Below are 13,207 nucleotides of genomic sequence, written 5' to 3' on the forward strand. Positions count from 1 at the left end.
TTGGGTGGAGTTAATACACTGGAAGGGGTGGGGAATGACCACTAAATACTTATATTTGTGTGGAAGGAGGGAGGGGCTTACACACCAGGGAGGAAACATGAACCTTTACCTGGTTGCATGTGGCATGCTTGCCTGTATAAGCACACCTCAGTTGTATTATAGTTTATATCTGAAATACAGCTCCCTGCCCCAGGCTTTTGTGGTTTGAATGTTTGCTGCCCAGCTTGGTAGCACTTTTTGGGGAGGTTCTGGAAACTTGGGGAGATGGAGGAAGTAAGACTCTAAGGACGGATCCTTGAAGCTTCCTTGTCTGCCATGAAGTACAAGCTTACCCACATGTGCCTGTCACCTTAACTAAGCTGTTCCACCATGAAGTCCCAGCTCTGCTACACTAAATCCCTCTGAAACCTTAAACCAAAGTGAATCCTTCTTTCTTTAAGTTGACTATGTTAGGTTTAGTCACAGAGAGTAACCATAATAAGCAATACAAAAATTGGTACCAGGAGTTGGATTGTTGTTGCAATAAACCTGATTATGTGATTCTTTGGCCTTTTGGACTTGGTTTGGGGAACGAATTATCCTAGAATACTTTAAGCAGAGCTTTATTAGTGATTCTTGTGGGGTTCAAAATACCAAAGGCCAATAGAGATTTCAGATGTAGATAAGAAATTTCCGGGGGGTGGGGGGGGAATTATACCAGGGGTTGTTCTTGTTACATTGTGTCAAAGACACTCTACAGCTTCTTGGTGTCCCAAATTTTTAATTAAGGCCAAACTCAAAAGTAATGACCTATTAAGTTGGTAAAGGAAATTGGAAGATAGGATGACATTCAGCTTATGTGTGGCATGCTTGTTGCTGAAAGCCTTTACCTAGGTTTATAGTGAAAATTGGGAGCAAAAAGCAGAGCCAGATGATTTGAAAGGCATGAGAATTAGCCAGAAAAAGAACTTGTTTGAAGTTGAATCAAAGGAGACCATAATTAAAGTGATTGGAACCAATAAAAAGAAACCAAGTACCTTAGTCTGGGATGACAGGAAGGATGCCTTGAAGTAATTTCAGGATTTATCATGACCTAATGAATCCTGCTCCAGGGTGTAAAACTACAAACTCATTTAAAAGACCTTATCTTTATAGAAGTGTCTCCCATGCACCTGCTCACATAGAGCCTCCTTAGAAAGTCTTTCCCAGGTTAAGCCACGTAGGTACTCACAGACTACTGCAGCCATGGCCCACGAGAGCCAGGGGGCCTGACTCGTGCTTAAGCAGCAGCAGAATTGCATGGGATCTCCATGATGACATACAGAATGCAAGTTACAGTTTCAAGAGGCTTCTAGCAAGATTCTAGGGGAAAATCTGCGAAGCTAGTTAGTATGCAGAGGGTCAGATTACATGAAGGAAGCTCCTAAGAGATCAATGTATAAAACTGGGTGAGTGAAACCTAAGTTGTAGAAGAGACCCTGAGATATTGAAGATTCCAGGCATGTAGAATATCTGTAAGCTTGGAGTTCACATCATGCCACCACATACCTCTAATGTCAGACATGAATCTATAGGATTTGCTGCCTGCTCTAATAGGTTTCAGTCTCGCTTTGAGCCTAACTTTCTTTTATGCCCCCATTCCTCCTTGGAAGAACATGATTTTCTTTTTATTTGTTCAGGGACTCATAGCTAAGAGTTGGCCTCGAGTCTCAGTGGAGGCTCTGGGCTTAGACCTTTGACCAGTACTGGAACAGTTAAGACTATGGGGACATTTGCACATAGACTAAATGCACTTGTATTATAAGATTATCATAAGCCTTTGGGTGACAATAGTATAAGTTTGTGGTTTGACTCTAAAATGCTCCACACAGGCTCATGTTTTGAACATTTATTCCTCAGTTGATGGGACTATTTTGAGAAATCTGTAAACTTTGGGAGGCAGGCCCCAACTGGAGCAAGTAGGTCACTGGTGTGTGTGTGGGGGGGGGGGTGCTCATTTCCTGCCTTGCTCTCTGTTCTTTGGTCTGCTATGATGCAAATAGCTCCCACCACACACTTTGACCATCCTGAACTGAGCCATTTCTTCCTCATCATGATAGACTGAAACCCTCAGAAATGATGAGGAAATGAACACTTCCTCCCTGAAGCTGTCTGTGTCAGTTAATTTGATCACAACACTGGAAAAGTACCTAACAGAAGATGCAAGGTAAAGATCACCATGTAAACACCTATATATGTGCATTTAGATATCCCAATAACAAATGTGAAAACCAAACTTTAACACATCATACCATTTAAAGTCGGTTGAAGAAAATTAACTACTTAGATTAAGTCTAATAAAATGTATATAATTTATGTCTAAAACTATAATAGGCCAATGAAGAAATCATAGGAGACCTAAACAGAGTATTATCATTTTAGTAGACTAGAAAACACTAAAGTTCAGTGCATTATTTTGAATTATGCTGCTTGATAAACTGAGTGGATAGGAATGTAAATCAGGTGAAATTATCCACAAGAGGATGAGATGTGGAGGTCCCGTAGATCCAGTAAGAAAGCTGGAAGAAACAGAAATAAAGAGGCACAGGTAATTTCTACAGAGATAAAAACTAAGAATTTTTCAAATCTAATGAAAGACACAAATCCACATGTTAAAGAGATTCTGAGGAAATGTAAATAAAAGAAAATCTTATAGACAAAGACTATATATGAAGCAACAAGAATACAGATTACCTGCCCAGGGATGGCAGACTTATACAGCACTTCTCAACAGCAACAATATAGGACAGTAGAACAGTAATTGGAGAGCATTGAATAAAAACAATATTTCAACCCATTTATTTTATACCCAGTAAAAGTATCTTTCAAGATTACAACTTAAAGTCACCAACTTAAGGAAATCCCACTGTTCTGCCAGAAGGAGGGTAATCCCAAGATAGAAAGATTGGTGTGCAGGAAGAAAAGGTATAAAGAAAATAGGAATTGTAGGTGGAGTCTAAGTGAGCATTGACTACATGAAACAAAATCACAAGGTCTATCAGAGTAAGGGGCAATGTGTATTTAAAGCGGCCACAACACTAACCTGTAAGATAGGAGGGGGCCAAGTAGAGCACCAGCACCCTGAAGTTCTAACAAGGTGGTAATGAGCTTGGTCTCCATTGGCTGTAAAACTGTGCACATAGTGTCTACTCTAAGAGACAAGGAGAAGGAAATAATAAGAATCTAAACAATCAAGAAAAGAAACAGAAGAATAGAATGTGTGCAAGAAAAATAAAACACAAAATAACATGATACCTTTAAATGAAAATACATCACAGTAAGTGTAAGTGAATTCAGTGTTCCAGTTTAAAGAAAAACTTGTCAAACTTGACTGAAAATGTCTTAATGGGCTATATACAAAGGCTTTAAAAAAAAGTGTAGAAATATTGAAAAGTAAAAGGTGGAAGACTCACCAGCTGTGGTGATGCACACTTTTAATCCCTGTACTAGGGAGGTAGAGGCAAGTGGATTTCTGTGGCTTTGAAGCCAGCCTTGCTAAACAGAGAGAGTTCCAGGACAGCCAGGGCTATGTAGAGAGACCCTGTCTTCAAGAAAGAAAAAAGTAAAGATGCATATGCCATGTGTATATTATTATCAGACAGACTAAATTTTAACACAGTCTGACTAGCAACCAAAAGCCTCATATAAAGACACATGTTGTAATGTGTATTCACCCAGTCATGCATTATTAGAATATGTCCAGTGAAGGTCTAAAAAAAACAAAGAAAAGGAAAAGTAGAAAAATCCACAACATTAGTGGGAGATTTCCTGCTAATACCGTAAGGCAGACACAAATTCACTACAAGATTAAACAAAGCCACTACTTCCCTTGCCTGAATGGACACTGAACACCCACGGAATGAATACACGTGCTTTCTAAGCACACGTGCAGCGTTCCTCAACCCTGATCGTATACCCTTACATATAAAGGAAGGCACAGCGCAGCTCAGAAGATTGGATCTGCTTATAGTGTGTTCTCTGACTAGAGTGGAACTAAGCCAGGAATTAATACCAAAAATATAACTCCCTTAAATCATGATATGCCTGGAAATTAAGAAAAATGTTCCTAAATAGCTGATCAAAACAGACATCACAATGGAGATTTAAAAAATGCTTTGAACTGAGAGACCATGAAAGCACGGATACTAAAACATGTGGGGCGTCAGGAAAGATGGGGGATTTTACAGCCCGAGTTGTTTATTTTAGGAAATAAGACAAACTTCAAGTTAATTAGCTCGGCAGATACCACACAAAGTTAGAAAATGAACAGCAAGAGAGGAGCAGGGTTGAGTCCATAAAAAGAAGAAAAGAAATTGGTGGGACAGAAAACAAACATTTAGCAGAGAAAAATCAACACAGCACGTGTTGGCTCTTTGAAAAGACTAACAAAATAACAACCTTGCAATCTTGTGCAAGAAAAGAAAAGGGGCCGAGCGTTGGGAATGAAAAGGACCCACACTGCAGATGGTGCAGATGTTGAATACTTAAGAGAAGGTTGTGGTGAACCTTATGCCAGTAAATTGAAAACTTTAAATGTAATGGGAAAAATTCTGAAAAAAAAAAGTGCAAGTTACCAAAAATCATAGTGAAGAGATGAAAAATCTGAACCATCTTCTAGCCATTAAGGAGATTAAATCAGTAGTGCAGACTTCTCGTACAAATTACACTCCTGCCTCCTCAGACATGGCTGGCCAGGTACAGCCTAAGGGCAGCGCGCTGGCCCTGAATATGATTCCCAGGACAGAGAGGGGGGGGTCGGGGAGGAAGCAGGAAGGGAGGAAGGGGAGAAAGGACGGAGAGAAGGAGGAAGGGTTTCACTGGCCAGTTCAGTCCTTCATGCTGTCCTTTTAGAATATTAAGGAGTGTATAGCCTTGATAGAGAAACCTGATTGGGAGAACTATAGACATGTCTTCATCTCTAAAAATAACTAGCAACCAGAACCCACCAATACACAAAGAGGTAAGACAAGGTCAGTATGGTAGCACACACCTTTAATCCCAGGACTCAGAAAACAGAGGCAGGTGGGAATCTGTGAGTTCCAGTCCAGCCTGATCTACATAGTAAGTGTCAGGCCACCGTGGTGTATATAGTTAAGTTCCAGGCTAGTCAACCCTATCTCAAAGAATTATATAAATAAACAAATATTTAAATACACAAATAAATTGCACTTCATTTGCGACTAAAGAGATAGCTAAATGGTTTAAAGCACTAACTGTTCTTGCAGAACCACAGGTTTCATTCCCAGTACCCACAACTGCCTGTGACTCTACCTCCGTGGCATCTAATGCCCTCTTAAGGCTTCCACAGGCTCTTGCACACACATGGTTCTCATATTCTCCCATAGGCTGGCTGGCTGGCTCTCTCTCTCTCTCTCTCTCTCTCTCTCTCTCTCTCTCTCTCTCTCACACACACACACACACACCACACACACACCACACACACACACACACACACAAATAAATACATCTTAAAAGAATAATTAGGTATTTTGCCTTGACTGAGATTGCTTCAGGAATGCAGTGCTTACGATTAGAAAACTGATCAATGCTCTTCCCCTATCGTAACTGACCAGGGGAGAAAACCACACAGTAGTTTGTAGTTTGTGAAGAGTGGCAGAATATTTTAAAAACTTGTACATTCACTGTGCTGGCTGCTTCTATGTCAACTTGACACAAACTCAATTAAGAAAACGCCTCCATAAAACCAGGCTGTAGGCAAGGTTGTAGGGTATTTTCTTAATTGGTGATTGATGGGGAGGACTCAGCCCATTGTGGGTGGTTCTATCCCTGGCCTGGTGGTCCCAGGTTCTACTAAAAAAAGTAGGCTGGGCAAGCCATGAGAAACAAACCAGTAAGCAGCACTCCTCCATGGCCTCTGCATCAGCGCCTGCCTCCAGGTTCCTGCCCTGTTTGAATTCCTGGCCTGACTTCCTTCAGTAATGAACAGTGATCTGGAAGTGTGAACCAAATCAACCCTTCCCTCCCCAAGTTGCTTTGGTCATGGTGTTTCTTCACAGCAATAGATACCCTGACTAAGACACACCTGACAAAAACTCTTAAACTGGAGATCACAAGGAATGTCTCTTAAAGTATCATTGTTGGGGTGCACAGGTTTGGTCAGTTGCCCTTGTTTCAAGAACTTAAAACACCAGTTAGTGTCTCATCAGATAAATCCCACATAGGCTCCTAAAATCTTCAGGCAATATCCATTGCTAACTAGCTCAGCCTACTCCCTTCCCATCAGCCTCCCGTTCTATCGTTCTATCGGGCTTCCCTTTCGCTGGCCACACATCACTCAGAGTCACAGTGGGCCTGTGCAGTCAGGGCGCATCCAACCAACCCTGCTTCGTTCCAAACTCCCTCTGTCCTAGTTAGCTTCCTATTGCCGTGATAAACACCATGACCAGAAGCAACTTGAATAACGAAACAGTTTGGGGTTTTTTTGTAGATTTAGTCCATCACTGAGGAAACCAGGGCAGGAACTCAAGGCAGGAACCTGAAACAGAGACCATGGAGGAACACTGCTTACTGACTTGTTCTCACTCAGCCTGCTTTTTTATACCACCTAGGACCACCTGCCCAGGAGTAGCTCTGCCCACAATGGACTGGGCCTTCCCATATCAAACATTTAATCAAGAAAATGTCCCACAGACATGCCCTCGGTCCAGTGGGATAGTTTGGACAACTGAGGTTTATAGCAAGCTTTTTTGTCTAACTATCTTGGACTGCCAGCCCACAAATAATGACATGGAGACTTATTATTAATTATGAAAGCTGGGCCTTTGTCTAAGCCTTTCCCAGCTAGCTCTTATAACTTAAATTAGCCTATTTTTATTAATCCATGTTCTACCACATGGCTTTTACCTCACCTCGGTACAGCACGTCCGACTTGCTCCAAGTCTGCTGGTGAAATCCTAGCGCCTAGATTTCTCCTCTTCTTCCTCACTCTCCCCTGAAATCCTGCCTATCCTCTCCTGCCTAGCTACTGTCCACTGATGTTCTTATTGAACCAATCACAGTGACACATCTTCACAGTGTACAAAAAGATTATCCCACAACAGAGGGTCCCTCCTCCCAGATGACTCTGGTTTGCATCACATTTACAAAACTAGCCAGCAACACACACACACCCCCTTTGTTTTCCAGCCACAAAAAAAATCTCTTTTGGGGATGAAACTATACAAATACAATGAACTAGAGAAATGCACCTCATAATGTTCATCAAACACATCCTGATGCTGTTTGCCCTGTGATCTGTTGCCTGAGCTCCACCCTCACACCTTCCTCTCAATGAAGTACCACTCTAAGTTGTCGAAGACCCTAGAGGAGAGGCATAGGTCACCAAGGTCACCCCTGGCAAGCCCTAGCCCACCAGGAGGGACCTCCAAGGTCTGCTCACACACAGGGTGAGGTATAAACATTGAGCACCTGCCTGCACTGTGCGGATGGCCGGGTGGCACGTGTCTTTCCTCATGCACAGCATCCCTATTCTCCCCTGCCTAGGAATGTACCAGGTGATCGAGGGCATCATCTCACCTGTCAATGACAGCTATGGGAAGAAAGACCTAGTGGCTTCCCATCACCGAGTAGCCATGGCCCGGCTGGCCCTGCAGACATCTGACTGGATTCGGGTAGACTCCTGGGAGAGTGAGCAGCCACAGTGGATGGAAACGGTCAAGGTGCTGAGGTAACAGGAGTCATGATGTTCTGTATTAACATTTGCAGATTGAAAGGATGGGACAGATTGCTGAGGTGGCCCCAGCCAGAACTTCCTAGCTAAGACCAGAGTAATGCCTGTGCTTATAGGGAGAGAGACCTGTAGATGCACCTTTTCAGAGGGGTCCCTGGGCAAAAGTAAATGAGCAGCTGCTAGCATTTGGGACTGTCTTGATTCCGAGGACCAGGCCCACTGTTACCATTTAGCAGCTCTGTGACTTTGAACATGTGACTTAACCTCTCTGAGACCTCTTTATCACTTGCAAAATGAAGACAATATAATTGAATGAAGATTTTAAAAACAGCTTTCCTGTCCTAGAACCAACAAATGGCCTTCATTAACTGGGGCCTTTAGCTTCTTGTCATTGACAAGTTTGAAAACTGAACCTATATAATACTCCATCTTCCCTTCTTGTTTGCTAAACATAGACTCTAATATAAAAGGGAAGGAGTTATTTTAAGAGCAGAGAGAGTTACTCCAGATTGTCTTTTGTCTTTTGGATTCTTAGTAGCATTCAGCATAGTCAGCACAGCTGTTGGAAAGCCCTGAACCAGCCCTGCACATTAGGATAGCGGTCACTGTCCAGGCTGCCGGAGGGGAGTAAAGCTGGCCTGCTTCATCACTGGTAACGGGCTGCTCGGCTAGAAGGCACGGTAGGGGTGTGACCTGTGCCTTTGTTAGGGAAGGGACCACAGAGCATTCAGCAGCTCCGGTGCCACCTTAGAACCTGCTGCCAAACCGATAGGACACGGGTTTAGTAACCGTGTGAATACACGATCTCTTCCTTTTAGCCATCCCTTGGCATAACCCTAATCTCACACTCAAACATGCACCTAGAACGTCCTTTTTAAATGAGCCTTTCTCATCACTCGATTCTCCAGGCTAATTGAAAGGAGCAAGAAGCAAGAAAGCAGAGTATCTAGCAAATCATTTAGCTTTAATAAGTACTCAGTGACTAGGGCTTTCTCCCCATCCCTGTGAGCGCCACAGTTGCCTGGGATGCAGGCTTTGAAGCCAGATTTAACTGAATGACTTGATGAAAGTGATTTGGCCTCCCCAAGCCCCAGTTCCTCACCCAATAAAATGAGAATTTCAGCACCTAACTTCCCTGGTTAGCACACCAGGTGGTTTTGATGAGATGGTGCAGGCAAATCAGCTGGTAGATGGTAGGTGCTAACTAATGCCATCTGCCCTCCCTCCATCTATAATTCTGGCTGTGGTTTGTCCACAAAACCAAAAAGCCATGCATGGACACAGAGGTGATGGCATAGTCATTTCATGTTACTACTGCTTCTGCGGCAGAATGCCAGTGTGAGCACAGGTACTACTGTGGTGATACTTTTGTTTGTGATAAAGCTTGCCTGAAGATCAGAGTGTAGAGCTAAGCCACTAGTTAGCCATAGAGGCCAGGCAGTGGTGGCACACACCTTTAATCCTAGCACTCAGGAAGCAGAGGCAGACAGATCTCTTTGAATTCAAGGCCACCCTGAGCTACACAATATTGATCCAGTCTAAAAGGGAAACAGAGCCTGGCAGTGGTGGCACACACCTGTGATCCCAGCCCTTGGGATCTCATGCCTTTAATCCCAACACTAGGGAGGTGGAGACAGGAAGTAATATGGGTGGGTGGAGAGAGGACTATAAGGCGGAGGAGACAGGATCTCAGGACATTCATCCGAGGAGTTGGTGAGGTGAGAGGTGGCTGTGGCTTGTTCCTTTGTCTCTCTGATCTTTCAGCATTTACCCTGATATCTGGCTCCAGGTTTTTATTACGACCACTCAGGATTCGTGCTGCATACTACCAAATGCATTCTTTCTCCTTTTGCCCAGTGCCCTTTGCTCAAGTGCTTCTGGACACTTTACACACAGCAAACTTCCTAGGTCCACCACCCATGTCCCACCCCAGAGGCTGTGATCTCATCAGTCTGGGTGAGGAGGGAAGAGATCCAGTATTTCAGTTGTTCCTGGTGATTCTAATATGTATCCAGGCTTGAGTCCAACAGCGTCGGTCACTGGATGAGAGAATCAGGATTCTGATCAGTGTTGAGATCCACTTAAAGAGCAATTGACACATGGTCACAACCTTGGCAGCCAAAATCACTTGGAAAACATTCTTTAAGGTTCTCTTCCAGGCCAGGGCTTTTCCTGGCATGGACACCAACCACAGGCATTTCTTTCAAGGTCTCAGATGATTTATGGTGTACTGTTGTGGTTGAGACTTAGCCAACAGAGTTAACCATTTCTTATTAAGATTTTTTTTTAAGGTTGAAAATCAGGCTAAAATTGTAAAGTCAAGTGGTTTTAGAATCATGGTAGAAATCAGCCCCAACGTCTGCTGCACTTAGTGTCCTCTTGATGATGGTCACAGTGGATTTATAACACAGCATAACAAAGGTCACTGTAATATCCGTTCACTGAGGGACTCAGTGGAGACTCTTTATTCTGATGACGTTTACATTTTTGCAAATGCCATAAAGTCTAGGCCAACTTTAATGAGAGAGCCTTGTCACCTTTTCCTTCCAGTGAGAAATAACTAAAAGAAGCCATTTAACAAGAAATCTTATTTTTGCTCACACTTTGAAAGGTTTCAGCCCTCATCTAGCATTGCTATTTCTGGCCCATTGTGAGGTAGAGCATCAAGGTGGAAGGGTGTGGTAGAGCCAACTTAAGCATTCCCTGGTGGCCAAGAAGCAGAGAGACCAAGAAGAACCCAGAATAAGGCCCCCAAGTCATCCCCCCAATGACTTACTTTCTCCAATTAGACCTTGCCTCCCAAAGCTTCAGGCATCTCCTAGGAATGCCATCCAATCACAAACCCACCAGTAGCCATCACTGATTTGGTGAGAACCCATCTTTCAATGACTGGATCTATAGCTAGGACCCAAGCCTTCAACGCATAGGCCTTAGAGAGTACACTCAGTCACCAACCATAACAGTAACTTACCTTTTCCTCATGTTTTGGGGAAGGCCTTAGTCAAAGTGCCACTTCATGTGGTCTGTCCTCCACCTGCATCACCTCATAAACCACTACAAACATGACCTTATGTCTTCATTTTACAGATGAGAAGCCGGAGGCTCAGAGATGCTCAGGTGATCACAGTTACACAGTAAATATGCTAGAGGCAGAGCACCAGCCACTAGGCTCTGAAGCCATACCAGAACCAGCCTCTAAACAGAAGTTCTCAACCTGTGGGTCACGGCCCACAAGGGTCACCTAAGACCATCAGAAAACACAGATTTTTACATTAGAATTCATAACCGTAGCAAAATTACAGTTACAAAGTAGCCACCGAGTAATTTGATGGTTGGGGGTCAGCACAGCATGAGGAACTGTATTAAAGGGTTGTGACCTTAGAACTACTGCTCTAAAACAATGATGCTGGCCAGGAATGTGAGGTGGCTGACTTTTCTTTTACCATAGTTACCCCTTGCTGGGACATCCCTGGGCAAGCTTCTGGAGACGCAGAAACCATGCTCTTGGGGTCAGTTCAGAGGCCTAGGACTGTGCACACTGGAGTACCACTCAGGCAGGCAGCAAAAAGCCAGCAAGGACCACTACCCCAAGGAACAGAGTCCACAGGGGAAGTGTGCTGAGTCTTGAAAGTAAACCGCCTCTCTCAAACACAGCTGTAATGATGCTCCATTGAGTCCGGGGAAGGTGGAAGATAAATTGGTGGACACAAGAGTGCTGGAGTTACAAGAGTGTTTGGCGAGACAAGAAATGCAGGAGTCTCAATTCGAAGATAGATTACTTAAAATTGAGCATGTCAGATGTGCATACGTCTGATCATACTTAACGTGCTCTGTGACTTCGCTTGGATTAACTCCCTTCATCTTCATAACTACCCGTTGTGGGGGCCACTGCCATCCTTCCCCATTTGCACTCAGGAACCATCCATGCTGACTGAGACTTGAAATCATTCATTAGGGTGACAGCCGGCAGTGGAGGTCGGGATTCAGCCCAAGCTGTCTCTCTCCAAGCCCAGGCTCTTAGCCACCACCTCATAGCATTTTAAAACACAAGTTTATGATAAGACTGTATTCTGGAACCAGTGGGAGGCCACACTGTGCTGGGGCTTACTGTATGTAGTTCATTTACCTTCACAGAATCCTGAAATCAGGTATCGCCACTTAGGCTTTCTAAAGGAAAATGCATGTTTACACTTACATCTGTCTGTTTTGTTTTTTGGTGGTGGTGGTGGTTGGTGGGTTTTGTTGTTGTTGTTTGGTTGGTTGGTTTGGTTTTTTTTTTGTTTTCTTGAGACAAGGTTTCTCTGTGCAGCCCTGGCTGTCCTGGAACTCACTTGTAGACCAGGCCGGCCTCAGACTCACAGAGATCCGCCTGCCTCTGCCTTCCAAGTGCTGGGACTAAAGGTGTGTGCCACCACCATATGGCTGACATCTTTCTATCTGTTGTTAAGAGCTGATGCCTTAGCACCTAACTAACGCCCATATTTCCAGCAGAGAATTGCTGAGATGGGTGGACAGGGTGGCATCAGGCTTACCTGCCCACTGCCACCCAGCTTGCCTGGAATGTGGTACAGTGAATGGAACAGGACTCTCTGTGGCATATGCTTCCTGTCCTACCCTGGAGCCTGGCACATGGTGGATTCTCGATACTAAGAAGCAAGTCTTAAATTCTGAGGCGCTGGGATGATGTTGGGGGTCTAAAATACAACACACTTGAGCCCCTGTGTTTATACCACAGGCACCATCATGACGAGCTGCTCAAATCCTCAGCCTCCACGGAAGGTCCAGACCCCAGCAAAACCCCGTCAGCCTCTGCAGGTGGGTGCTGACCCCTTGGTTCCAAAGGGGGGATTCAGGTGAAGACTGATGAGCCAAAGGGGTTTGTCCAGCCCTCAGCGTGGACAAGAACTTGAGACCCGCCTGGTAGTGCAGGTCGGCCTGCACTGTTTATATCCAAGGTCAAAAGGTCAGATTGGACAAACTGCACCTCACCCCATTAATTGTCCTAATTTGAGATTTGCTCTCCAAAGGAGTTTAGCCACCCTGTGACTTATGCTCGTGACATGAATTACAGCGAAGGCCACACAGGGACAAACTGGTGACTGGTATTGGGGTCCTTTAAAACCCTGAGCCTTCTGCGTCTAAAAGGATAAAGTTTGGGTGAGAGACTCACACTCCTTAGCAGCCACTCAGTGAGTTCCTCAAAGGAAGAAACTTAGTTTTAGGGGAGCTTGAGGTTCTCTTGGGTTAGCTTCTTAAATCAGAAACCCACATCTCTACTTTTTCTTCTCCTGCTGGGTAGAGGCAAGTCTGTGGTTTCAGAGTATGCAAAGCCCTGGTGTCAAGGGGCAAAGGCGTGGCTTTCTCCTACAAATACTCAGGAGTGTAGGACGTGTCGGGAGAGGAGGATGTAACGTAAGCTAGGAGTCACTGGCCCCACTGGCCAACATTCCAGCAGGCCATGTGCATGGGCTTCTACTACAGGGTGCCCAACTCTAGTTT

At 44.3% G+C, this 13,207-nt stretch overlaps 1 protein-coding gene across 5 annotated transcripts in view; it reads left to right on the top strand.

Annotated features, from left to right (window-relative positions):
• Positions 1-13,207, top strand: part of Nmnat3 (nicotinamide nucleotide adenylyltransferase 3) — a 129,891-nt gene that overhangs the window by 99,868 nt on the left and 16,816 nt on the right. For 4 of the 5 annotated variants that reach the window (XM_037207858.1, XM_028866049.2, XM_037207857.1 and 1 more), the window contains 2 exons: positions 7,522-7,705; positions 12,444-12,523. The exons of the other annotated variant lie outside the window; for it this stretch is intronic. In XM_037207858.1, the coding sequence (XP_037063753.1) occupies positions 7,522-7,705; positions 12,444-12,523 (264 nt within the window). The remainder of the gene's footprint in view (positions 1-7,521; positions 7,706-12,443; positions 12,524-13,207) is intronic. 5 annotated transcript variants of the gene reach the window in all.

Source organism: Peromyscus leucopus, chromosome 7, assembly GCF_004664715.2.
Source record: "Peromyscus leucopus breed LL Stock chromosome 7, UCI_PerLeu_2.1, whole genome shotgun sequence".
NCBI lineage: Eukaryota > Metazoa > Chordata > Mammalia > Rodentia > Cricetidae > Peromyscus > Peromyscus leucopus.